This window comes from Diachasma alloeum, unplaced genomic scaffold (assembly GCF_001412515.2).
Source record: "Diachasma alloeum isolate Michigan unplaced genomic scaffold, Dall2.0 Dall_scaffold_00760, whole genome shotgun sequence".
Lineage (NCBI taxonomy): Eukaryota > Metazoa > Arthropoda > Insecta > Hymenoptera > Braconidae > Diachasma > Diachasma alloeum.
In genome coordinates, this window is record NW_021680890.1 from 467,839 (window position 1) to 494,780 (window position 26,942).

General features: G+C 42.4%; 4 protein-coding genes across 5 annotated transcripts in view; 2 read left to right on the forward strand and 2 right to left on the reverse strand.

Moving 5' to 3' along the window:
• The window catches only part of LOC107044541, a 75,709-nt gene extending 59,567 nt beyond the window's left edge, over positions 1-16,142 (forward strand). The window contains exons 70-84 of the mRNA XM_029126562.1: positions 43-2,259; positions 2,450-2,773; positions 2,844-3,155; positions 3,227-3,568; positions 3,651-4,247; positions 4,350-4,667; positions 4,928-5,254; positions 5,327-5,956; positions 6,201-6,506; positions 6,576-6,878; positions 7,046-7,363; positions 7,658-9,721; positions 10,177-14,633; positions 15,074-15,260; positions 15,336-16,142. Coding sequence (XP_028982395.1) covers positions 43-2,259; positions 2,450-2,773; positions 2,844-3,155; positions 3,227-3,568; positions 3,651-4,247; positions 4,350-4,667; positions 4,928-5,254; positions 5,327-5,956; positions 6,201-6,506; positions 6,576-6,878; positions 7,046-7,363; positions 7,658-9,721; positions 10,177-14,633; positions 15,074-15,260; positions 15,336-15,574 — 12,941 coding nt within the window. The 3' untranslated portion in view covers positions 15,575-16,142. The remainder of the gene's footprint in view (positions 1-42; positions 2,260-2,449; positions 2,774-2,843; positions 3,156-3,226; positions 3,569-3,650; positions 4,248-4,349; positions 4,668-4,927; positions 5,255-5,326; positions 5,957-6,200; positions 6,507-6,575; positions 6,879-7,045; positions 7,364-7,657; positions 9,722-10,176; positions 14,634-15,073; positions 15,261-15,335) is intronic.
• Positions 16,143-16,272: 130 nt separating this feature from the next.
• Positions 16,273-19,884, reverse strand: LOC107044565 (tRNA-splicing ligase RtcB homolog). The gene is made up of 7 exons (XM_015266492.1): positions 19,624-19,884; positions 19,338-19,533; positions 18,376-18,506; positions 18,011-18,244; positions 17,254-17,589; positions 17,049-17,183; positions 16,273-16,749 (listed from the first exon to the last, which is right to left on the reverse strand). Exons 1-7 carry the CDS (start codon positions 19,717-19,719, stop codon positions 16,357-16,359), a joined length of 1,521 nt encoding a protein of 506 aa, XP_015121978.1. The 5' UTR covers positions 19,720-19,884; the 3' UTR covers positions 16,273-16,356.
• Positions 19,885-20,053: 169 nt separating this feature from the next.
• LOC107044563 (DNA endonuclease RBBP8) lies at positions 20,054-23,587 on the reverse strand. 2 transcript variants are annotated; one of them, XM_015266489.1, is made up of 3 exons: positions 23,536-23,587; positions 23,307-23,414; positions 20,054-22,436 (listed from the first exon to the last, which is right to left on the reverse strand). In XM_015266489.1, the coding sequence occupies exons 2-3, from the start codon at positions 23,410-23,412 to the stop codon at positions 21,088-21,090; spliced, it is 1,455 nt and encodes a 484-aa protein (XP_015121975.1). In that variant the 5' UTR covers positions 23,413-23,414; positions 23,536-23,587; the 3' UTR covers positions 20,054-21,087. The 2 variants fall into 2 exon arrangements, with proteins under 2 accessions (XP_015121975.1, XP_015121974.1); XM_015266488.1 differs by having other exon boundaries at positions 23,307-23,555.
• Positions 23,588-24,159: 572 nt separating this feature from the next.
• LOC107044570 (charged multivesicular body protein 4b) lies at positions 24,160-26,868 on the forward strand. Its single transcript, XM_015266497.2, has 4 exons — positions 24,160-24,537; positions 25,481-25,658; positions 25,751-25,998; positions 26,446-26,868. The coding sequence occupies exons 1-4, from the start codon at positions 24,357-24,359 to the stop codon at positions 26,502-26,504; spliced, it is 666 nt and encodes a 221-aa protein (XP_015121983.1). The 5' UTR covers positions 24,160-24,356; the 3' UTR covers positions 26,505-26,868.
• Positions 26,869-26,942: the final 74 nt, after the last annotated feature.

Consider the following 26,942-nt stretch of genomic DNA (forward strand, 5'->3'; position numbering starts at 1 on the left):
TGCCCAAAGTGTCCAATAATCCATTATGATTTCAAACTGTAGCGAGAGACCCAGAGCCACCGAAAAACCCGTGCCAGCCCTCTCCTTGCGGTCCAAATGCTCAATGCCAAGTGATCAATAACTCTCCATCCTGCTCATGTGGCCCAGAATTCCGGGGAACTCCACCGAACTGTCGGCCAGAATGTGCAAGCAATTCTGAGTGTCCCAACAACTTGGCTTGTATCAATCAGAAGTGTAGAGACCCATGTCCGGGATCATGTGGAACAGATGCTGAATGCAAAGTTATAAGTCACACACCCATGTGTATTTGTTTACCCGGATACACTGGGGATCCTTTCACCCAGTGTAATATGTCACCAATGGAGCCCCCAGGGAAGGATCAACCAACACCATGTGTGCCATCTCCCTGCGGGGCTAACGCCGTCTGCCGAGAGCAATATGGCGCGGGTGCTTGCACATGCCTCCCTGATTACATCGGCAATCCTTATGAAGGTTGCAGACCAGAGTGTGTGGTGAATTCAGATTGTACAGCAGATAGAGCTTGTATCCGATCAAAATGTCAAGATCCATGCCCGGGAGCTTGCGGACAGGGCGCAATATGCCAAGTGGTGAATCATTTGCCATCTTGTACTTGTCAATCAGGCTACAGTGGTAATCCCTTCAGCTTCTGCAGTGTCATTCAGGAACCACCAACCCCAGAAGGAACCAGTCCCTGTCAACCTTCACCATGTGGACCGAATAGCCAGTGTCGGGAGACAAACGGCCAAGCTGTTTGCTCCTGTTCACCCGGTTTCACAGGAACACCACCTACCTGCCGTCCAGAGTGTACAGTGAGCTCGGAATGCCCACTGAATCGAGCCTGCATAAACCAGAAATGCGTAGATCCATGTCCTGGAATATGCGGAATTAACGCTCGCTGCAACGTCATTAATCACAGTCCATTCTGTGTATGCAATGCTGGACTCATGGGCAATCCCTTTGTGAGATGCTTCGAAGTACCGGCTGCTCCCGAAGAACGGCCAGCTCAAAACCCCTGCATTCCATCACCATGTGGACCCTTCGCAACGTGCCGTGATGTCGGAGGAATTCCTTCGTGCTCATGTGAACAAAATTACATTGGATCACCACCTAATTGTCGACCAGAATGTACCATCAACGCGGATTGTGTGAGTAATCTTGCCTGTCTGAGGTCCAAGTGTTCTGACCCCTGCCCAGGATCGTGTGGTGTTGGTGCTCAGTGCAGTGTCATCAATCACACACCAGTGTGCAATTGTCCGGAGGGATACACTGGAGATCCCTTCACCAGTTGTTCACCAATTCCTTATCAACCACCTGTGCCGGATGACCCGTGCAACCCATCTCCATGTGGAGCTAACGCTCAATGTCGAGACGGCCAGTGTACATGTCTACCTGAATACCAAGGGGATCCTTACAGAGGCTGTCGACCAGAATGCGTTCAAAATTCAGAATGTCCTTTCAATAAGGCATGCATTAACAACAAGTGCGGGGATCCCTGTAGAGGGGTGTGTGGTCAGAACGCCGAGTGCAATGTCATTCAACATATTCCTATGTGCAATTGTCCTTCCGGGACTACTGGCAATGCCTTCCAGGTTTGTATCGCCGCCGAAGAACCGACTGTTACAGACCCCTGTAATCCATCACCTTGTGGACCGAACAGTCGTTGTCAGCAGACGAATGGTCAAGCCACTTGTTCCTGCGTGGTAGGATTCATCGGTAGTCCTCCGGGGTGTCGTCCAGAATGTGTTACCAATTCTGAGTGCCCATTGAATCAAGCATGTACTAATCAAAAGTGTGTCGATCCCTGTCAAGGCTCCTGCGGAGTCTCCGCACACTGTCAGGTCGTCAATCACAATCCGATTTGCAGCTGTCCAGCAAGCTTCACTGGAGATCCTTTCATCAGATGTACAATCCAAGAGAGACCCCCTGAACCTCCTGTCCCGCAGAATCCTTGTCAACCTTCTCCTTGTGGTTCTAATGCGGAATGTCGAGTTGTTAATACCTCTCCCAGCTGCTCCTGTCTCCCAGAATTCCTTGGGAATCCACCAAACTGTCGCCCCGAATGCGTTACCAACTCTGATTGCGCAAGTGCGCAAGCTTGCATCAACAGAAAATGTCAAGATCCATGCAGGGGCGTATGCGGAACTAATGCCGAATGCTTTGTTCTCAATCATGTACCGAGCTGTAGCTGCCAGCAGGGATTCACTGGAGATCCATTTATTCAGTGCACTGTTGTTCAAGGTGATTACCAAAATATTCAATCGTAGAAAAATCCAAAAACAAAACTCCTTTTCAAGAATAAAGTTGAACGAAAATCTTGTGTCCACAAATCTCAAGACAAGTCAAAAAATATATATTCACCAGTGAATATCTATTGCAATAACTGGAACAAATCGAAAAAAATCGTTCGATTCAATACTTGATATTATAGGTCCCTCTTCCGAGTCATCCCGCCAACCCTGCGCCTCATCCCCTTGTGGCGCAAACGCCATCTGCAGGGAACGCAATGACGCTGGTTCTTGCAGTTGTCTCCCAGATTACATCGGCAATCCTTACGAAGGATGCAGACCAGAATGTGTCATCAATACCGACTGCCCCGCGAATCTCGCTTGTATTAGATCCAAGTGCCAGGATCCCTGTCCTGGCACCTGCGGTAGCAACGCCAATTGCCAAGTTGTATCGCATTTGCCTTCATGTACTTGTGCTCCCAGTTACACTGGGAATCCCTTCGTTTTTTGTAACTTGATACCACAGAGTAAGTTCACATTACGACTGTCATCCAATCTTTATATCACAGCCTTCCACCTAATGAAAATGATTTGCAGACGCCCCAGCCCCCACTGACCCCTGCAATCCATCGCCATGCGGACCCAATAGCAGATGTCAAGTCAATAACAACCAAGCGATCTGTTCTTGTACCCCAGAATTTATTGGTAGTCCGCCAAATTGCCGACCAGAATGTACAGTCAGTTCTGAATGTTCCGCGGCATTAGCTTGTCTCAATCAAAAGTGTCGTGACCCCTGTCCAGGGACATGTGGAAACAATGCCTCTTGTAGGGTCATCAATCACAGCCCGATTTGCAGTTGTAATCCCGGCAGTACGGGAGATCCCTTCGTTCAATGTTTCCCCATGCTTCGTAAGTAGCCTTGACAAGACATCTCCCAAATCCAGATGATTTCCCACGCTCAAACATTGATGTTTATTCAGCTCCTACTGAGGGCCCACAAGACCCCTGCAGCTCCTCACCATGCGGTCCAAACGCAATCTGCAGGAATATCGGCAACTCGCCGTCCTGTGCCTGCATAGATAACTACATAGGCTCCCCTCCGAATTGCCGCCCCGAGTGTTCCATCAATCCTGATTGTACCAGTGATAAGGCTTGCATAAGGGAGAAATGCCGAGACCCTTGCCCTGGCTCTTGTGGTTTATCCGCTAGATGCGCGGTCGTCAATCATGTGCCGGTTTGTACATGCCCCGAAGGATTCACTGGAGATCCGTTCACCAGTTGTCAACCCACACCTCCACCTGGAGAACGTAAGATGATTTTCAATAAATTGAGAAGATTACAGGTCATAGAAGCCTGGAAGATAGGGAGATTAATTTCATGGATTTTCTCATTTAGCACCAGTACCACGAGACCCTTGCAACCCCTCACCATGTGGGGCAAATGCCCAGTGCCAAAATGGCGGATGTTCATGCCTCCCGGAGTACCTTGGCGATCCTTACTTCGGTTGTCGACCAGAATGTGTTACCAATGAGGAGTGTCCAAGGAACCGAGCCTGTGTCAACCAGAAATGCGTAGACCCTTGTCCAACAGCCTGTGGCATTAATGCAATATGCAATATGATTAACCACCTCCCAATGTGTAGTTGTCCTCAGGGTATGTCAGGCAACGCCTTCATCCAATGCTCGGCAATGGATGAGCCCGCTGTAACAGATTCCTGCAATCCATCGCCATGTGGACCCAACAGCCATTGTCGACCGAATAACAACCAAGCTGTTTGCACATGTATACCAGGATATTTCGGTACTCCTCCATCATGCAGACCTGAATGTGTCGTGTCCTCTGATTGCCCAAGAGATCGAGCATGTAACACCCAGAAGTGCATTGATCCATGTCTGGGGACCTGTGGATTCAGCGCCCAGTGTGTTGTTATCAATCATAATCCCATATGCAGTTGTCCGAGTGGAATGACTGGCGATCCATTCACCAGATGTTTTTCAACACGTAAGGACCCCTTCACAAATTCCCACTGTGTCAAATAGAAAAGACAATTGAGAATATTGGAATAATAATGACAATCGGTTTGGATTCCTTTATAATTTACAGCTAGAGATCCTGCACCTCCAACAGACCCCTGCCAACCATCCCCCTGCGGTCCCAATGCCCAATGCAGAGTTGTCAATAACTCTCCTTCCTGCTCATGCTCACCACAATTTGTAGGCAGCCCACCAAACTGCAAACCCGAGTGCATAAGCAACTCTGAGTGCCCTTCTAATCAAGCCTGTTACAATCAGAAATGCCGGGACCCGTGTCCAAGCTCTTGTGGATCCAATACTAACTGTGCCACAATAAGCCATACACCGATGTGCTCTTGCAGTCCTGGATTCACTGGCGATCCATTTGTACAATGTAATCGGGTAGAAAGTAAGTGCATTCGGTTCTAGAGAAGAAATTCATGACCAGTTCTTGAATTTAATTCAAATAATTTGCCTCGGTAACTTTTTTTTTTATTTCTACGAGTCGTTCAAGTTCCGGAAATATAAATCCAATTTAAAATCTCGAATGAGGCTACACTGTTATACTTCATTATAACATGGTCATGAGTTTCTAGATTTCCCAATGATCAAATCCTTCTAATATTAGTTGTGAGGCCACATCTAACCTTGTTCGCACAACTATTCCAGTCCCCCCTGTGCCAGTACCAATGAACCCCTGCGTGCCATCACCGTGTGGTGCCAATGCCGTCTGTCGTGAGTCGTACGGCTCAGCCATGTGCTCTTGTGCCCCAGAGTTCTATGGAAATCCATACGAGGGTTGCAGACCCGAATGTGTGATTGACACAGATTGCACAGCTAATCAGGCCTGCATCAGGTCAAAATGTCAGAATCCCTGTCTCGGAACATGCGGTCAAAACGCCATATGTCAAGTCATAAATCACGTGCCATCGTGTTCCTGTGAGAGGGGCTACATGGGTGATCCCTTCAGATTCTGCCGGCCTGTCCAGCTAACTCGTAAGAATTGTAGCCTGAGTCATATGTCTCCTGATTTTCTATTGCAATTACAAATTTATTTCTTCCCAACAGCGAATGTTCCTAAAAATCCATGTAACCCATCACCATGTGGACCCAACAGTCAATGTCGTGTATCCAACGATCAGCCAATTTGTACATGTCAGCCTGAATACACAGGGACCCCACCATCCTGCCGTCCAGAATGTATTTCGAGCACAGAATGCCCATCCAATCGTGCCTGTATAAACCAAAAATGCGCTGATCCCTGTCCCGGCATATGTGGAATTGGCGCTCGTTGTGATACACGGAATCACAGCCCCATATGCAGCTGCCCGCCGAATCAGACGGGAGATCCATTCGTCAAGTGTTTCGATGTCCCACCAATGCCCAAGAATCCTGTCAATCCATGTGTCCCGTCACCCTGTGGACCTTTCTCCATCTGTCAGGATAATGCTGGATACCCACTGTGCTCCTGCGTTCAGAATTACATCGGTACCCCTCCGAACTGTCGTCCAGAGTGCAGCATCAACTCTGAGTGCAGTCAGAATCAAGCATGTATCAGAGAAAAGTGTCGGGATCCTTGCCCTGGATCTTGCGGCACTAGTGCATTCTGTGCCGTTGTCAATCATACTCCTGTCTGCACATGTCCTGAGGGATTCACTGGGGATCCATTCAGTACCTGCTTCCCTAAACCACAACCACGTGAGAATCTTTTTTATTCAGTTTTATTTTTGCAAAAACTTAAACACCTTCAACAATTGAGTGAATTCAATATTTATGATTAGATTAACTATCCTATCTCGTATACATTCAGATCAATGTGGTTGGAATTCATTTATTATAGGATATATTAGTAATTCAATTAGAAACGAAAAATGTTTAGTGCCGTTTATGTTGAATATTTTATCGCGAATATTTGCATACATCATTGATTCATGATTTTCAGCTCAACCTCCAACACCAAAGAACCCCTGCGACCCATCCCCCTGCGGAACTAATGCTCAATGCCGTGATGGCACCTGCACATGCTTGCCTGAATACCACGGTGACCCATACTTCAGTTGTCAACCTGAATGCGTTCAGAACTCAGACTGCCCTCTCAATAGAGCCTGCTCCAACAACAAATGCGTAGACCCATGCCCCAATATTTGCGGACGCAATGCTGAATGCAATGTTGTCAATCACATACCCATGTGCAGTTGCATCGCCGACTATCGGGGAGATCCTTTCTCCTCTTGTCAACCCATTGAACGTAAGAGCAGTTGCGATGATCAAGTGTCCTGAAACTTTCGACTTTTACATATATTGTGACATTAAATAGATCCCAAAGAGAATCCTTGCGAGCCATCACCCTGCGGTCCCAACTCAGCCTGTCGTCAATTTGGTGAACAGGTGTCCTGTTCATGCTTGCCTGGATTCCTCGGTAACCCACCCAGCTGTCGACCTGAATGTATCGTGAGTTCTGATTGCGAACAAAATCGTGCCTGCATCAGTCGACGTTGTCAAGATCCCTGTGCTGGTGTGTGCGGACAGAACGCATTGTGCGCAGTTAGAAATCATAATCCAATCTGCACGTGCCCCCAGAGATATGCGGGTGATCCATTCGTCCAATGCTTCCCAATGAGTAAGTCCACACCCTTACCCTTGAAACATTCCCTTACAATAAGAAAACTGAAAATTGAAATCAGTTGAGAGTATGATGGAGAGAAAACAATAACAACATTCATCTAATTGTCATCTTGCACTCAAGTCATGAAGATTTACTTGGTTCCAATTTTATCAATCAACCAGGAGAACCCGAAGACGTGCCAAAGAATTCCTGCATTCCCTCGCCCTGTGGACCCAATGCCATCTGTACCACTGTAAACAATGCACCTAATTGCGTATGCCAACCTGAATTCTCTGGCTCACCACCAAACTGTAGACCAGAATGTAGGATCAATAGTGAATGTCCAAATCATCTTGCCTGCGTTAACAATAAATGCGCGGATCCCTGTCCTGGTTCATGCGGTATAAACGCTGTTTGCCAGGTCTCCCAACATCAGCCCTCGTGCAATTGCCTGGAGGATCACACTGGTGATCCCTTCACCCTCTGTACTATGATACCGAGTAAGGCTAAAAAAATTCAGCTACTGACCATAATTGTTTTAAACTATCGAAATAAGAACTGTTATAAGCAAGTACTAATCTTTTTTTTTCCTCTTAGCGATGTAAATAGTGTGTAGATAGTGCCATGTAAATTAATTAATCTTACTTCATATTTCCTTTTGACTCTTATCTGTCTGGCAAACTATACTTCAAGCATGCCTTCTGAATATCTATTCTCGATAAGGAGTTGGGGAAGCTAATAATTCTGGAGTCTTGAGATCCATTCTTTTCAAGGCACGCCTTATTTTTTTCTAGAACGACCTCAGCCGCCAGTGCCGAAACGCCCTTGCGATCCATCACCCTGTGGTGCAAATGCATACTGCCGCGAGCATTACGACACAGCCATCTGCGAATGCTGGCCAGACTACCGAGGAAATCCGTACGAGGCCTGTCACCCAGAGTGTCTCGTCAACACAGACTGTCCGAACTCTCTGGCCTGCATTCGCACGAGATGCCAAGATCCATGCCCTGGTACCTGTGGAATCGGTGCTGTCTGCACAGTCTCCAATCACGTGCCAATCTGCTCGTGTCCATATCCATCAATCGGTGATGCATTTACGCAGTGTCAAGTGCCACCCAGACAGCCGGATACTCCAGACCCATGCAATCCATCGCCGTGTGGACCAAACACAATCTGCGAGAAGATTGGTCAAGGTGTTTTATGCAAGTGTCTTCCGGGTCTTCAGGGCGAGCCATCTAGCCTCGCTGGATGTCACCCAGAGTGCATCGTCAGCTCTGACTGCCCCGGTGACAAAGCTTGTGAGAACACCAGATGTGTAAATCCCTGCACTCAGAATATTTGTGGTGTTGGAGCAACTTGCAGGGCCATCAACCACAGTCCCCTCTGCAGCTGTCCACTACCACTCGTTGGAAATCCATTCGTCGAATGTCGCAGGGAGGAACTGTCCGACCCCTGCAATCCATCACCTTGCAATGTCAATGGAGAATGCAGAGTCCGCAACAACGTAGCCTTCTGCATCTACCCAGAATGTCTCATCAACTCCGACTGTCCGAGAGACCGTGCCTGCTTCAATCAACGTTGTCGTGATCCTTGCATATACACATGTGGCATCAATTCAATCTGTCAAACCATCAACCACAAGCCAGTCTGCTCTTGCCCATCTGGCTTCACGGGAGATCCATACCTGCAGTGTAGAATTGCAGACATCGAAATACCAAGACCTGAATGTACGAGAAACTCAGAGTGCCCTAATGACAAGACCTGCTGGGAGCATCGATGTGTTGATCCTTGCAGCTTGGGATCCTGTGGAATCAACAGCAGGTGTCAGGTTCTCCTTCACCGCGCTGTTTGCGTGTGCAATGAAGGCTTCACAGGGAATCCCCAGCAGTACTGCCAGGAAATTGGCTGCAGAAGCGATCAGGAGTGCCCCCTGTCACAATCCTGTGTCAATCAAAATTGCATTGATGTTTGTGGCATCACTCAATGCGGTCTTAATGCAATCTGTCAACCGAGTGGTTATCACAGATCGATGTGTACATGTCTCGATGGTTACCACGGTGACCCGAATCGCGCTTGCTATCGACCCGAGTGCACAACCGACTCGGAATGTCCATCATACCTCACCTGCAGGAACACCAAATGTGTGGATCCGTGCAATTGCCCATCGACATCCCAGTGCTCCGTCATCAACCATCACGCAATGTGCAGATGTCCGACTGGATACAATGGAGATGCTTCTGTGGGATGTGTCAGAGATGTGGAACCCAGTCCGGAATGCAATGTTGATGCTGATTGCCCGAGTCGACTCGCCTGTTTTGGTGGGACTTGTAAAGACCCTTGTAGGGAGACACAACCCTGCGTTACCAACGCTAAATGCACAGTTGTTGATACTCTCCCAATGAGAACAATGCTCTGCGAATGTCTCACCAACTTCATTGGGGACGCCACCATTGCTTGTGCCCCGATTGCTGGACAAATCGAAAAACTGTGCACATCCAACTCCGAATGTCCTATTAACATGGCCTGTTTGAACTCTCACTGTATCAATCCGTGTACCATAAATCCTTGCTCCAGCAGGGCTGAATGCAGGGTTGAGAATCATCAACACGTCTGCACGTGTCCTGAGGGCTACCTTGGAGATGCCTTCACTGGTTGTTATAGGGATAACACACCTGTTCCCGAGTGCACTAGCAATAACGATTGCTCTTCCAATCTGGCTTGTGTCAATCAGTTGTGTCAGAACCCGTGCTCGAGTGATAGGTGTGGCTTGAATGCTGATTGTATCATGATTGAACATCATCCCACGTGTCATTGCCCTCAGGGGTATGCTGGAGACCCGCAGAACCAGTGCTTCAAACGTAAGTTGATTAATTATTTTTTTAGCGGTAAAAAAAAGGCATGAATTGCAAGTGGTGTAGGATGAACTGAGTTACCATTATAAGATATTAATATTCAGTCATTAGTTATTTCATTTCTGAAGGATAAATGTACCGTTTATGTGTAAACGTCTCATCTCATCATCGCAGGACTAATCGGTAGATTATTTCACGTCATTGAAAATTTTATTTCAAGAGTGATTTTTAAGCAATTTTTAGAACAATATTTATTCTGTTCAATCGCGTTCTTCGCTGAACCTATTCCTGTCTGTTCTTTATATTTATTCTTTATAAAGTTCACTCTCAGTATCAAGATAGCCCGATTAGGGACATTTGGGTGGAATTACTCCAGACGATTGATGAGATGTTTTCACGATTCCATTACCAGGAAGATAATCCGTAGTAGTTAGTCCCTACAAATTTCCTTTCCTCTACAGCGGAATGCAAAGCAGACGATGACTGCCCATACGACAAATCCTGTCGCAACGGCTACTGCGCAAATCCCTGTCATGTCGGTGATGTTCACTGTGGCCGTGGCGCAGAATGCCTTGTCGCTGGACATCGTGCTCAGTGCACGTGTCCTCTAGGAACCCAGGGTGATGCTCGTATCGCCTGTATCTCCTCTATTTGCCATTACAACGAAGACTGCCCAGATCATGAGGCTTGCGACCGCCTCAATCGTGTCTGTCGTCCAGTCTGTGACGAGGAGACATGCGCAGAAACAGCCACCTGTATCCCCAAGAATCATCAACCGAAATGTGTCTGTCCAGCCGGCACAACAGGCAACCCCTACATCGATTGCTTTGAACTGCCATCTGACAAGCCAGAATGTCGATCTGATTCCGAGTGTCCATCCCTGTTAGCTTGCATCAATACACGCTGTCAGGATCCCTGCGCATTATCAGACATGTGTTCCCCAGATCAACAGTGCCGAGTCCTGAATACAGTTCCCCTTCGAACGATGATCTGTGAATGTCCACCGGAAACCTTCACGAACATTCACGGAAAATGTCAGAAGATCATCTGGCACGACGTGCAATGCCACACTGATGACGAATGCCCTGATCATGACAAGTGTCTCAACGGCAATTGTGTCGATGCCTGTCTGATAACACGATGTGGTTTCAATGCTCAATGTCGATCAGAATCACACACTGGAGTCTGTTTCTGCGCAGCTGAATACACTGGTAACGCTTACATCGAGTGTGCACTGATGCCACGAGAGCCCTCACCTCCACCCCAGCCAGAGTGCTACGCAACCAGTGAATGCCCGTCTGATCGTCAATGCATCAACTCCAAATGTGTTAATCCATGTGTGGCTGGAGATCCTTGCGGTCGAAATGCGTTATGTCACGTTGATGATCACCACCCCATCTGCAGGTGTCCTATCGATCATTTGGGAGATCCTAGAATCGAGTGCATTCCACCGAAAATCACGCTTGGCTGTCTCTCCAACAGCGAGTGTGCTGGTACCGAAGCTTGCGTCAACAACCGCTGCATCAACCCTTGTAACTGTGGCCAGAATGCTGAATGTCTTGTGGCTAATCACTATCCATCGTGTGTATGTCATCCTGGTTACTCTGGAAATCCTCAGCTGGGTTGCAGCAAGCTCCAATGTGAAACTGATCATGAATGTCCGTATGAAGAAACCTGCCACCAAGGTCAATGTGTCAGTCCATGTCTCTTGGATAATCCCTGCGCCATAAACGCAGAATGTTACGGGAAGAATCATCGATCGGCTTGCAGATGTGGCTTAGGCTACTTTGGTAATCCTGAAGTCATCTGCGAGCGCGCAGAATGCACAAGTGACTTCGAATGCCCTCAGACCCTTGCATGTGAGAACAAACGATGTGTCGATCCATGCAACGATAAATCCCCCTGTGCAGCGAACGCCATTTGCTTCGTCAGGGCGCACACACCGTTATGCAAATGTCCAGAGAGTTTGCCTATTGGTAATCCATTTTCCTACTGCGAACGAAGACCGCCTACGATTGAAGAGCCAGAGTGTCGGAAAGATGTTGATTGTCCAAGTCGACTGGCGTGCATCAAGGAAACTTGCGTGGATCCTTGTCTGACCATCAGACCCTGCCTCGAGAATGCTCGCTGTGGAGTTTTGGATACAGTACCTGTGAGAACAATGGTTTGCACTTGTCCTGATGGCTGGAGGACAGATACCGATGGGTTCTGTCGGCCGATAACTGTCGTTGGAACCTGTGCATCAGACTCAGAATGTCCTGACCAAGAGGCTTGTGTCAACCGTCGCTGTAGGGACCCCTGCAACTGCGGACGGAATGCCAACTGCTTCGTCAAGAACCACAAGCCCATTTGCTCGTGTCTCGAAGGGTACCAGGGTAATCCCGAAGTTGCTTGCTACTCCCTGGAGTGTCAGAGAGATTCTGAATGCATGCCTGATAAGTCCTGCGTCAACAACAACTGTATTAATCCCTGTCTATTCAACGATCAATGTGGAATCAATTCCGAGTGCCTGGCAGTTGATCACCGAGCTGATTGTCGCTGCAAGGAGGGATACGTGGGGAATCCCAGGGACAAGTGTCAGGTGATCGGCTGTTACAGCAATGGAGATTGTCCATCGGATCGTTCCTGCATCAATCGACAATGCATTGATCCTTGCCTCCATGAAAATCCATGTGCCCACACCGCTGAGTGCCGAGTTCATGTGCATGTTCCCATCTGCAGGTGTCTCCCTGGATACGTTGGTAACCCCAATGTTGATTGTAGAGTCGAGCCACAACCGGAATGCCGTGTGGACGGTGACTGCAAGACTTCGCAGGCATGTTTCAACGAAAAATGTCAGGATCCTTGCACAATCGTTGAACCCTGCATAGCGCCATCTGAATGCCGGGTATTACCAACATTACCGGTCAGAACAATGGTCTGTGTGTGTCCACCGGGCTACATCAGCAGTGGAAGTGGCACCTGTGAACCAACAACACCAATCGTTCCCATCGGCTGTGTCAGGAATGACGATTGCGCAGCAGATAGGTCCTGCATCAACGGCGTCTGTAGAGACCCTTGCACCTGTGGCAGCAATGCCCACTGCGATATCATCGATCATAAGCCCATCTGCTCCTGCATCAGTGGATACGATGGTAACCCTGATGTTGGGTGCTCCAGAATGGTCGAATGCAGATCGAACGATCAATGCAGTGACACTCACGCTTGTGTTCAGAACACCTGCGTTCCAGCTTGTTCACCGACTCTATCTCCATGCGCTAAGGACGCAGTGTGCTACGGCATCGATCATCAAGCAGTTTGTGAATGTCCACCAGGATTCGCTGGTAACCCCCGGGTGTCCTGCAAACCCCTCGGCTGTCGAAGCAACTCTGATTGTCCGACCAATCGCGCCTGCGTCAACAGCCAGTGCATCAATCCGTGCACCAAAAACCCATGCACTGGACAATTAGAATGCAATGTCCTTAATCATGCTGTTGAATGTGCCTGTCCACCTGGATACATCGGGGATATCCTCACTGGTTGCACCAGAGTCATCAAGAAATGTAAACAGGATTACGAGTGCCCAGCGCAGACAGCTTGCTTCGACGGGGAATGCATCAATCCTTGCGAAAAGATTGAACCCTGTGGAGTCAATGCTGGTTGCAAAGTCCTGGATACAAAACCAGTGAGGACAATGATCTGTGAGTGTCTACTGGGGTACAGAGGCAATGCGGTTATCAGGTGTGATAAGACACAGGTGTGTCCCATCGAGAAGGGACAGATTAGAGATCAGTACGGTAATTGTATATGCCCACCAGGCACTGCCAAGAACGAGATGGATATCTGCATACCTTGTCGTCCGGAGACTGGTATGATCATCACACCTGACGGTCGTTGCATATGCGCCCTTGAGAAAGGCTTCATCATCGATGAATTTGGAAGGTGTATATGCCCGGTGGAACATGGGTACCAACTAGATCGTTATGGTAACTGCAAGCTGATTCAGATCATCCAGTGCACCTCTGATGACGACTGTCCGGATGATAAATACTGTGAAAACGGAACGTGCGAGGATCCCTGTATCAAGCAGACATGCGCTGCCTACGCCATTTGTCTAGCATCGAGACATCGGGCCATCTGCCAATGCATCAGTGGCTACATTGGTGATGGCTACATCGTCTGTGGGCATGAGCCGCCTGGCACTTTGAGAACAGACTTCCCGAAACCGGAGATGGAAGCCAATTGTTTGTCTGATGGGGTCCAGGTGCAGATACACGTGCAGCATCAAGGGTTCGATGGGGTCTTATACGTTCGAGGAAGGAGTAAAGAGGAAGAGTGCAGGAGAGTTCTCTCCATTCCTGCTGATAATACCGATAAAACTGAAACGTTTAAAGTCAAGTTTGGCCATTGCGGCTTGATTCATGTCAATGGAGAAGCTAGCTTCGTCCTTGTCATTCAAAAACATCCGAAATTGGTAACTTATAAGGCACAAGCTTATCACGTAAAGTGTATCTATCAGACTGGAGAGCAAAATGTTACCCTGGGCTTCAATGTCTCGATGCTAACGACTGCGGGAACAATTGCCAATACTGGACCACCTCCGACCTGCGCCATGAAAATCGTTACTCAGACTGGAGATTCTATAGCTTCAGCAGAGATTGGACAGAATCTAATGCTTCAGGTGGACGTCCAACCACCGTCGATCTACGGAGGATTCGCTAGGAACTGCGTGGCTAAGACCATGGAGGATAATAAGGAGAATGAGTACATGGTGACGGATGAAAATGGTTGTGCCACGGAGCCAACGATATTCGGGGAGTGGATGCAGGATCCCGAAACACAGGCGCTCACTGCGAGCTTCAATGCATTCAAATTTCCGAGCAGCGATAATATCAGGTTCCAGTGTAACATCAGGGTGTGCTTTGGGAGGTGCCAACCGGTAAGTTGAATTATATATTTTGACGAAATTATGTCCTTAAAGGACGGCCAATGAATGAGTCACTTTGATTTACCCGGAATTACCACTTCCTTAAAGTTAGCAATATGTACCATTTTTTTATGCTTGACTTTTCCCGCTGGAGAACCAACATCGAATCGTCCCTCTGTCAGGGTCATAACCAATCAAAATAGAGCATTTAGAATTGGCGGGAAAATCTTACGACCTCATTGGTCACTTGTACACGATCCCATGTGAGCTACGTTCCATGCGTTCCCTCAACCTCACTTTTCGTGATTTTACACGATTGCGCATGCGCATCTGTTTTCCTTCACCTCGCGATAATCCTGGGGAATCCCCTGTCTTCCAATCTCACTCCTTCAACGCCGAATGAAAGAATAAAATTAGTCAGATGAATTTCATTCAGAAATTTTTATCAATAGGTCAACTGTCGTGGCTACAATGCATTCGGACGTAAAAGAAGAGACGTCGGAGATGAATACAACGACACAGCGCTAAGCATATCAGACAGTTACGACGGCCAGCTCAGAGAAGAAATAACAATTTCCTCGAATCTAATAAAAACAGTAGAGAGAAGAGAAGAAAGATATACAGCAGATCTTGCTGAATGTAAGGACAATCATTGCTCTGAATTGTTCTCGTAAAGAAAACGAAAAAATGATTTTCTTTTTTTTTTTCTTTCAGTACCCGCAGCTCAGAGAGCTGAAGACATATGTGTATCCATGGTTGGTTTCATAATTTCCCTTGTTATAACGGCGCTGTTGGCCCTTGTTGCCGTTGCCATTGCCGTATCATGTTGGCTAATGGCATATAGAAGACAGCCAAAGACTGCCGGACCACTGCCACATCCCCCTGAATTTCCAAATCCACTATTCACAACTGAATCAGTTGCTGAACCCTCACCCGACTATCATCTCTCATGAGACAACTCGATGGAGAAAAAAAAAGGAATCATCGAGGGGTCAATTTAAAACAAAATCACCCATTTTTTTTTTTTTGTTAATCGAAGTAATTTTAGGATAATTAATTTTATACGAGGAATGCATTCCCGACCACCACGTCCTAAAACTGGTCGGCTGTGTATTTCGGAAACGCATCTCCTCCAGTGACTAATTGTCGTAGTTTTTTTTCTCGTGTTATTTTTTACACGCTCTTCTGTGGGACAAAAATTTATCGACTTTTAATCTTTGACTGATATGGTGCTCAGAACGGAGAAAGCCTGATAACGGGAAAAAATCAATTAAATTTTATGTCTATTTTTATGAATGGTGACGGTCTTCTTCCACTTTTCTGTCCACGAGGGAAAAGACTCTGATACTTTGTTTCTCTTCTTGTAGTTTTTTTTGTCTCTGTCTCTAGTCAGTGGAGGACTTGTTTAATATATTAAATGAATTTATATATACATATAAATAAATAAAATGAATAATTTTAACTTGTAAAGTCAACATGAAAATGATAGTCTAATGTAGCTTTTTTCTATTGAAGATTAGGCAATTGTACATTTTATCTAATAAATGAAAAAATTAATAATAATTTTTTTATTGAATATTATTTTGATATTTTCAACTCAAAGAAAGTGTTAAAACCGAGCATCAGCACCAGGATGAATCAAGGAAACCTCTTAAAAATCCAAACATCACAATTTATTTATGAATCGTATGAATGATGTACATAAATGAAGGATTAATCATGAATATTTGAGGCTTTAGCCCTTGATAACAGCTATTGGTCGTAGCTTGATGCACTTCTTGGAGATCCCAGCTGCATGACATGTGTTCACAACATCAGTCACGTTTTTGTAGGACTCTGGGGCCTCTTCCATCACCAGTTTTGGGGAGGCGACTCTTATGGAAATTCCCTGGCCCTCAAGTTTTTCCAGGACTTGTTGATAGTCCAAATTTCTTCGGGATTTTGCTCGGGACAGGGCTCGACCAGCTCCATGACACGTGGATCCAAATGTCTCCCTCATTCCTTGATCAGTTCCTGTTAGAACGTAACTGCAAGTGCCCATTGTACCACCGATCAACACTGGCTGGCCTGTGAGCTGATAGTCCACTGGGATCAGGGGGTGGTGAGGCGGAAATGCTCTTGTAGATCCCTAGGAGTGTCACATTTCTTTTTTTATTTTTGGTTTTTTATTTATTCATTTATTTTTTTTATTTAAATTTGATTGAAAATTATGAAGACTCTATGCAGCTTATTTGAACAAATTAATATTATTCTGAAAGTTACAGTATTGATTTTGAAATTTTCATGTTATTTTTCGTTAAAAAAATTAATTCAATAGATAATTATGAAGACTTAATATAGCTCAATTGAAAGAGTGAATGTTATTCTGAATGAGAGAGTGCATGAAGACAACCAAATTAATTCTCAGAAATAAAACGTGAAGAATACCTTTCTGTGAACCAAAAGGGTCTTCAACTTGCCATCAACCATATGTTCCTCAACTTTAGCAATATTATGGGACACATCGTAGATGACGTGCATGTCTAGGTCGTCGGGAGGCATCTGGAATTGTTTAGCAAATGCCTGAAATTGAAACGAAAAATAGTAAAAAGCTCCTCGAGCATATCAAGTGACCGAATAAATTTCGTTTCACCTGTCGAGTGAGAAAAGTCATGGAACTCCTGTTGACCCATGCGAAATTGGCAGCTGCAGCCATGGATTTCAGGTAATCTTGGCCCTCCTGCGAGTTGATGTGGGCACACGCAAGTTGTCTGTCGTTGACTTCGATGTTATCCCTCTTCATCGCTTTCTCCATCTGTACTAGGGCATCGGTGGCCACTTGATGACCGAATCCACGACTCCCAGAGTGAATCATCACACAGACCTGGCCCTTCTCCTCTATTCCCATTTTACATGCTGCTGATCTGTCGTATATTTCGTCAACAATCTGGATCTCTGCGTAGTGATTACCAGCACCGAGGGTTCCTAACTGAAATTATTCATTTTTCAGGAGGGTTGTAGTGGAATGAATTTGATGGAATTGATTTTTTGAAATAATTAATTGTGGAATTATTAGTCTTCTTTTTTAATTATCTATCAAAATTATTGTAGACTAGTTATCAACATAATATGTCACTTCTAATGTCACACACGCAGAAATTAAATCTTTCTTTCATTGTTTTATAATTAATAACAGAATTTAGCAACACCAAATTCGTTAGGGTGGTCCTGACCCTCAAACTTTCTATTCTAATTTTTTCCTTCATGAAAATAGTGAATATTATTCAACATTTAAATCTCTGGCTTTAGCTCTGGATTTAGTTTAAAAAGTTGTGAAATCTTTCGTTTCTTCTTTGCATTCAATGGATTTGATGAACTTTATTTGTAAAAATAAGCGATGGTGGAATTACCTGGGGTAGGCCTCGTTTTTTAGCTCTCATGGAGACCTTGGAGGGATCAGCATTCAACATTCTTCCATATTCCTCACAATGCTCTTTATCCTCTGCCCAACTGTAACCCTCCCTCAATGACCAGTCCATTCCCATCTCCAGGGCTTCCTCGAGGTCCTGAGCCTTCATTGGAATTATTCCTTTCGATCCAACGCCTACGGGGATGTGATCAAACATACTCTGGGCTATTTGTTCCTGCGAAAGATTGAACATTTACGTGAAATTTCAGGCTTTTTCATTTTCTTTCAGATATTGATCATTTTTTATGAATTCTGCTCGTCTAATTGCCTATTATCAGTTTCATTTATCAATTTATTGTTACTTACCTTGACTGGTTGAACGTCTTTTTCGAATAAATTAGTACGTAGCAGACGTACCCCACAATTTATATCAAAACCTACACCACCTGGAGATACTATTGACTTTGGATCATTTATATCGAATGCTGCCATATTACCTGTGTATGAATGTTGAATTTTATTGGGGAATATATTTAAATTAGCATTAAGATGATAATCTTTTCATTTTGTTACATATGACCTATTCGATAAGAAAATTTAAAGATTCAACTAGGATATTTTATTGCATTTTTATTTGATTTTTATGAGAATTCTATTGGCTTTTTGAGCATCTTATTTATATGAAAAAATATTTGATAGAAAGTAGTCAATAGATTTATATATTTAGATATACATTTAGATTTTTCTGTTCAATTTGAGTTATTCTCTGGAATTGATTTCAGAAATTTTTACAACTGATTTTATTTTTCCATTTTATTCCCTTTTGTATTTTTTTTTGTTTCTCAAATATCCATGAAGGACTTAAAAATTCATTCCCAAGAATTCTTATAGGTAAATAATGCAACAGAATGAGATTCCTCACCGACAGTGTAAATAACCCTCATATGGGTTCTATACAAAAAAAAAAAAAAAAAAAGAATGAGATTCATGAAAAAATGAGCATGTTCAATTTTTTTTAATAAAAAAAAATCATCATTCAATAAATTTCATTGGAAATAAAAAAAAATAGAATTTGAATGGAATTCCAATGGAAACGAGATTAAATCCAATATCAAATGCTCCAGCTTTTTCATTTTATTGTTTCATAACAAAATACTGTGTTACATCATGCCTACAAATATAATAAAATAAAACCCTCAATCACATCCTGTTAAAATCACAGTCTCGATGTTTTTCATTCCATTCAAATTATTTTTCAATCGACACATTGTCGATTTTGACGACAAGTTTCAGACCCTTCAAGGGTATTCTCATGTTTCAATGCTCACCAATGGCAAATCCATATCCAGAATGAACGTCTGGAAGACCCACAGACCTCCCAACGATTCCAGGTAATGCAGCAACATTAGCTATTTGTTTAACACCTGGCAAAAATCCACCAACTTGTCCAGGTCTGCAGGAGTTCCTGAGCTCCTCTAGCATCAGTTTCTCCAGTGTATTGTTCACGTAAAAAATTCCCTCGACCTTAAAATCAATAAAATTGGTGTTTATGAACTTTTCATTTTTTTTTTTAATCGTTTTTCAACAGTTTATTAGTAATAATGATGAAAATACCTTCATGTTGGGTTGGAAACCCTTTTTTATCCTCCAACTGTAGTCTGTGAGCTTCTCCAGGTACTGGAGCTCCTCTTGATATTGCCTTACCACCATTTTCACTCAATAAAATTGATCAAGATGATGAGAAATTGTTCAATTGATTGTACGAATTGTCTGTCGTAATTATTCTACAGTTTTTTTCTGTAATTCAATGACTTTGCCGGCTGTCAGATGTAGTTTTCGACTATTTATAGGTTATGTTTCGACTTTCCGAAATGTATCCTGATGTATCCATCTGATTTGTACAAACGACCCCACCCCCAACCCCCCCTTTATGATGAAATAATTATCCCAAGGGATAACTAACCGACAGGGAGAAAAAAACGGAATCAAGATAAATGACTTCAACTGCAAATTTTGTTATAAAAATATTCAATTTATTCGACATTTCATTTTTATTTTTAATAAACGACAAAAATCTACACAAAAATTAAATCTGTATCCTCTTTTACAATTAATAATTCAAGATGAATTAAATTATTGTTGAATTTACAATTTTGCTCAAAATTAATTTATGAAAATTATGTAATTTATTCAACATTTTATTTCTACTCTTATAGCACTTTTCTTGACATGTTTTTTTTCTAACTTATCCGGGTGTGTTACTTTGAAACGACTTATTTTGTTTTCAATTTCGACGTATTTTTTGGGAATTGAAATTTCGATAAAACAATTGAACCCTATCAGGCAAGGGGGTGTGGGGTGAGGGGTTGGAAATTATTTCAGTCCCCAAGAAACACGTCAAAATTCGAAACAAAAAAATTCATTTCGAAGAAACATACCCAGATAAGTTGGAGAAAAAACCGCGCCAAGAAAAGCGCTATTAATAATGTACAGAAATTAAATCTTCCTTTCTTCTTTTGTAGTTAATAATGCACACACTTTCAATTCACAGAATTAATTAATTCATTCATTTTAGTATTTCCCACTCTCGAATTTTTTATTTTAATTTTTTATTTTATAAAAATAGCGAATATTATTCAACCTTTAGATCCCTATTTTTAGTTATTTACTTATTTTTCTTTTGTGATCAATAATTCACAGGTTATCAATTCACAGAATTAATCAATATTAAATTCATTCGAGAATTCCTCACTCGCAAATCTTCTATTCAAATTTTTTCGTCTATAAAAATAGTAAACATTATCCAAAAAGTAGTTACTAGAAAATGAACTCCGAAAATGAGGGAAAATTGGAAAGACAAATCTACGCAGTTTTCTCAATTTCTTCCAACAGTTAAAAATAAAAAGAGAATCCTCCCCAAACTATTTACAAACAAATAGTACTTCTGGAACAAGGAATGTCCAAAAATTCTCAATTCCCCACCTCTCTATAATGAATCAACCAATGAATTGTCCTTCTCCAAATATCCTCTCCCAATAAATTACTCAACTCCAATCAACTAATCAAAACCCAAAGCAATCATTGACGAATAGTTTGCTGACTGGCAGGTGTATTATCAAACACAGGATTCCAGAAGCCAGGAGGTGTGTTATACTTCTCATTGTACTTGGACCGGTGCCTGGAGCACTGGTCCATCCTCTTCTTCAACTCCTCCTCCGTAAGATTCATATTCTCGTAATAAACCTGACAATCCTTGCAGCTCCAGCCCCTCAACTTCGCCCTCTCATTCTTGCCCCGGACTGCAGGCCCCTTATACGCAAAATTAGGGTCCTTCTTCTCAGGAACAACATCAAAACTGTCCATCAATTTCTTCGAGGGTGGACTTGTCCACTTGTCCATGGAGACGTCTGTGTCCCAGTCCCCATCGACATCCATATCAAATATTTTATCCGTTGCCTTGTCAACTAGTCCATCATCTTCAGGTAATCTCTTCCTGGTTGCATTCTCCTTTTGCATCCCCCTAGAGCTGGTTTCTCCCCTTGGGAAAAACGTCTCATCAGGATCAGCCCTGGACTCCTCCTCACAATCCAAGTCGATGGTATTCACTCGAACTGCTGGCTCAGACCTCTCTTGATTCTCCTTCTCCCCCTGTTTTTTCTCCTTCTTTCTGCTCTGAGTGATGGCTTCCTTCTCGATCTGAGTTAGTGATGGCTCCATTTCCTCCATTTCAAAGTCAGAGAGGACAATATCATCGTGCGGTGACTGGGGCTTAGCCTTAGGCTTAGGGAGACTTTCAACTTTTGATTTCAATCGCAATCTCCCTTTTTTTCGTGAATTATCCCGGTTTGGACTCAGGTTGATCACTTCTGCCCTCTCCTGGGTGAGTGCCTTCTCAAACATTGTCTCGTCGATCTCCAGGTCTCGGGGATCAACATTTGTGGTGTTCAGGGAGGTGTTCTTGATACTGTTGATGTCTGTCTTCTGGCTGAGGGGCTGCAGAACCAGTTTCGATTGCTTATCCACTTTTCCTGATGAGTTTATCCTTGTCTGCACGTTCTTCTTGCTGAGGGAGAGGATTCTGGACGGGGGCTGGGGCTTTCGCGGAGTCTCTGAAGTGCTGGCGACGGCGGAGTGGTCCTTGAAGGGGGGGAAGAGGGCCTTTTTGGGCTGGGGCCTGTGGAGTTTAGAGGGAGTGGGACGGGGCTTTATGGGGAATTGAGTCGTTTCCACTATTCCTGGGGTCTCTGGGTCATCCTCTTGGGAGAGGATTATGGGGGAGGGGACGCGGGGCGGAGGGGAGGGGGCCTTCTTGGGGGATTCTTGGAGGATTTTGGAGATGGCTTGAGGGTCTGGGGGGGAGGACTTCTTCAGCAGGGAACGGAGGTTCTCGTTGTCGAGGAGGAGAGCTAGGTAGTCTTCTTGGAAAGCTGGAATAATGGAGAAATCGTTTAGTTTTTGAAGGGGCGAGAGCTTTGGTTGCGATTCTGAAACAGATGGGGAGAATCTTAATTCATCTTTTTATGTTTAAATTTTTTGCAGAAATTTTTTTGTTTCGCAAAAGGCATTGTCTTTGATTCTTTTGCCCATAATTTTCATTTTTCCAATTTGTTATGCTTTCTTTTATTCGTTTCTTAATTAATTTAGTTAATACATTATTGAGGGGTTTAGTTGAGATTTTAGGTTGATTTAATGATTGACAGAAACTTTTTTTTTATTGATTTCACAAACATCAATTTTCCAGGAGAATTTTTGGAGAAAATAATATCATTTGTCACATTTTTCCTCCAATTTCTTCCTTAATTAATTCAGTTTATGAATCATTGAGGGTTCCATTTGCGATTTTGAAGGAAAAATCAAGAATTTTCTTTCATCAATTCAAAATCAATTTTTGAGCACAATTTTTCGAGCTTTTTTTTAAATTCCCAGAATTAAATTTTCCCTTGATCTGCATTTTCTGAATCTGTTATTGTTTCTTCTATTCATTCTTCAATTGATTTAGTTCATCAATTATTGAAGTTTTTATTTTCAACTTCATATAAAAACGTTAATTGTTTCAGTTATTCACGAGGATTGAGTGAAAGATGAAGACTTTTGGTTCCTCTTTATATAAATTACATTTACACTGATTTAATTCTCGACAAGAATGAATTTTTAGAAACTTTGTTCAGAAAATAGTTTTCATTGTCCCATCTACCCTCGATTTACATCTCGTAGATTAATATTATACTTATTTTCCCTTTGAAATTAATGAAAACATGGAAAAATTGATTTATAATTCAATCAATTGCAATCCTTACTCTTGAAAATATCAGAAATAGTGTTGAGAGCTTGTGTAACCTCCTCAGCAGCCTTCCTCACAGCTGTTTTCTTAGAAGAATAACTGATCTCCCCGAAATCACTCATTGCTAACATAAATTCAAAATTAAAGAACTAGAATAAACTAAATTAACCGGAAGAACCTCAATACATTAAATGAAATTGAAAAGAAACAAGAAGAAGAATGAACATTCGTTATGGAATCCTAACCTCTGGTTCCATTGTTTACATTTCACAGATCTTATGGAATGCCACCACCAATGCCATGCGCTTTTGACGCTTCGATTAATCGAAAACATCGATTTTTCATGCTCAAACATCGATGTTTTTCATTCAATGTTCCCAACGGCTGATTAATCGATTTTCGATTCATTTTTTCAAACATCGATGTTTTTGAGCCAGCTGATAAAATTTTTTATTTTTTTATCGAATAATAATATTGATTGATTGAGACTAAAAAAAGTAATAATTTATCCGCATTCAGTAGTAACTATTTTTTACAGTATGTGCGTTATAAATTATAAGTGATTAAGTCCAGTCGTCTATTGTTTTCTTTTAATTTTAAACATTTTGAAAAAAAAATTAAATAATTTTTTTTTCTGTGTAATGAGAAAAACATCGATTTTTTTTAAATAATCGATGTTTTCTCCAGAAAAACAAATTCACAACATCAATGTTTTTGGAAAACATCGATTCTTCGATAATCAATGTTTTTTAAAGCATCGCCCATCTCCCTAGTGTTGAATCCGACAATATGCCACAGTCTCTATTCCGGCCTATTCCTCATATTTATTCCGTTTTCTCATTCCTTATTCGCGTTAATGCACCGCGAAAAAGTGCATTGAAAACGCCTCTTGCTTATGACCATGACGTATTCTTCTTTGTATTTGACAAATGGCAGACATCTAAAATAAAGTTTCACTGAAATTTGCATTACGACATACAGAAGTTTGAAGATTGACAGTTACATGATAATTTGTGGAATATAAAGTGCGCTCGTGTCAAAAAAATTATCGAGAAGATTCCAAAAAATGAGTTTCTTCAGCAAAGTTTTTGGCGGAAAGAAAGAGCCCGCAGGACCATCAACTACTGAGGCGATACAAAAATTGCGTGAAACAGAGGAAATGCTGATTAAAAAACAGGATTTCCTCGAGGGAAAAATTGAACAGGAGATTGTAACAGCGAAGAAGAATGGCACCAAAAATAAGAGAGGTACTTTTCAACCCTAGATTTATCGTCAGTGTATATTGATATCGTAAACATTCCAAAGACATTAAGTCAGACATCGTTATGACGTGAATGTTGACATGACATCTGATGGAACTACAAATCTCCGGAATCTTTACAATTCATCTTTGCTTTTCAAATGACAAATAATTCCTTCACATGTACCAATTATTTTTCAATAGTGGAGCGCGGACTAAAATCAAGCTTTTCAAATCGTCAATATCTCCTTAACTTCAACATTTTAAGCTATGATTGAATCCGTTTGAAGCATGATATTTAAAGATATCCCCGGAGTTCTGATTTTCAAAAAATATATAATTTTTGCAAATTTTCAAATAAATCAAATTAACGATTATTGCTGTCGCCTTCATCTTCGAACTCGGTCAAAAGGCCATTCAAAGATATTTTTTAAGCCATCATTCAATCAATTCCGAACCTTTTTTTTAGTTATCGTGGGACAACCGATTTTCGAAAAAATTAAAAAATTAAAAAAACCAATCGATGAATCAAAATTCAATTAATGGCGATTGATAGGGCTCAACAATATCAATATTTGGAGAAAGATTCAATTTCATCCAGTCATTAGCGAACAATTGAAGAAAAACTTTGTCACAAGAAAACTGCATTTTCGCCCTTTTTGGATCACAAAGTCCAAAACTTAAATTTGAACGATTACAAAGCTTCCATTCGAAAGCAAAAATTAATTGATGATCAAATGAATTGATGGTTTGCATTGATTATTCAAGAAATTCCGCTGAAAAATTTGATTTAGTGTTTCATTTAAATGATGGAATAGAGATCCGATCATTTTGGTGAATGTCTGAATCGAGAATTGGCTATTCAATTAAAGTAAAATCACGTCTGCACGTAAAAGTACTATTCTTATTAGTTTATAAATCCAATGAGAATTTCTAATGATTTATTTCAGCTGCAATTCAAGCCCTAAAACGAAAGAAGCGGTATGAGAAACAATTGCAACAGATCGACGGCACATTATCAACAATTGAAATGCAAAGAGAAGCGTTGGAAAGCGCTAACACTAATACAACCGTATTACAAACTATGAAAAATGCCGCTGACGCTCTCAAAGCTGCTCACCTTCACATGTAAGCCCTCGTAAATTTTTCACTAGTGATAGGACAAATTTCCACTATTCAGAACTGACACAAGAATGTAATATAAATTTTTATTGTTTCAGGGATGTCGATCAGGTGCATGACATGATGGACGATATTGCTGAACAACAAGACGTTGCCAAAGAAATATCTGACGCGATATCCAACCCAGTTGCCTTCGGTCATGATATTGATGAGGATGAGCTTGAGAAAGAGCTCGAAGAATTGGAGCAACAAGCACTTGATGAGGAGTTACTGGGTGTTGAAGGAACTGCCGAGCTCCCTGCTGTTCCTGCCTCAACAGAACCTATGGTACCACCTAAAAAGACAAGTACGTATCCTTTTTCCGAGTTATTTTTAATGATAATACCCATGAAAAAATTCAATAGAAAACCTACTAAAAATTCTAGTTGTTTTTTGCGCTGATTCTATTTCATATTTGATAGAAAAGTCCATATATTTTGAATTTCTGTTCGAATTTTTCTCTTGAGATTTTTTCTATTAGAATTATTGGGCACAAATTTTCTAAGTTTCATCCGTTGGAGTTTGTGTTGTTTTGCATTAATGAATCGAAGGGAGGAAAACTTAGAAAATTGATGCCCAAGCATTCTTATAGAAAAGATCTCAAGCGGAAAATTCAAACAGAAATTCGAAATCTATTGACTTTTTCAATAGAATTCCAATAGAATTTTCTAACGAATTCGCCAGGTTCTCTATTGAATGTTTTCATACGTGAATGTACAAGAGCTTGTAAACTATTAAATTTTGATTTTTTTAGAAGCGAAAGCAGTGGAAGAAGATGATGACCTTAAGCAATTAGAAGCATGGGCCTCGTAAGCCGAGGAGATGAACTAAATCCGGAAAAATCTGTTATCTGCTTAAGAAATTGAATATACTTTTACCAAAGCTTTCACCAGCTTCTAGGATGAAAGACTCAAAATACCCTGAATGATTTTTTTATTAAAAGATCGGGGATTAGTCTTAATCGATAAAAATTGGGTCAATTGCGTTCGAAACGTCGAATTATTCCAGTGAATTATTATTCTTGAGTTTAGTAACAATCTTCGCCTAGTGTAATTAACCAAACAAGCAAAAACAGATATATTTTCTCATTGAACGAAAAAATAACGAGCAATATTATTCTGATGATTTTCATGTTTTTATGTCTAAGTAATCAGCAATAAACAGCTATTGGATACAATTTTTCATTGTTCACGTGAGGTATTTTACCTACATACTGCTTGTACAGTAATTTATGAATTTGATTTTTATTTG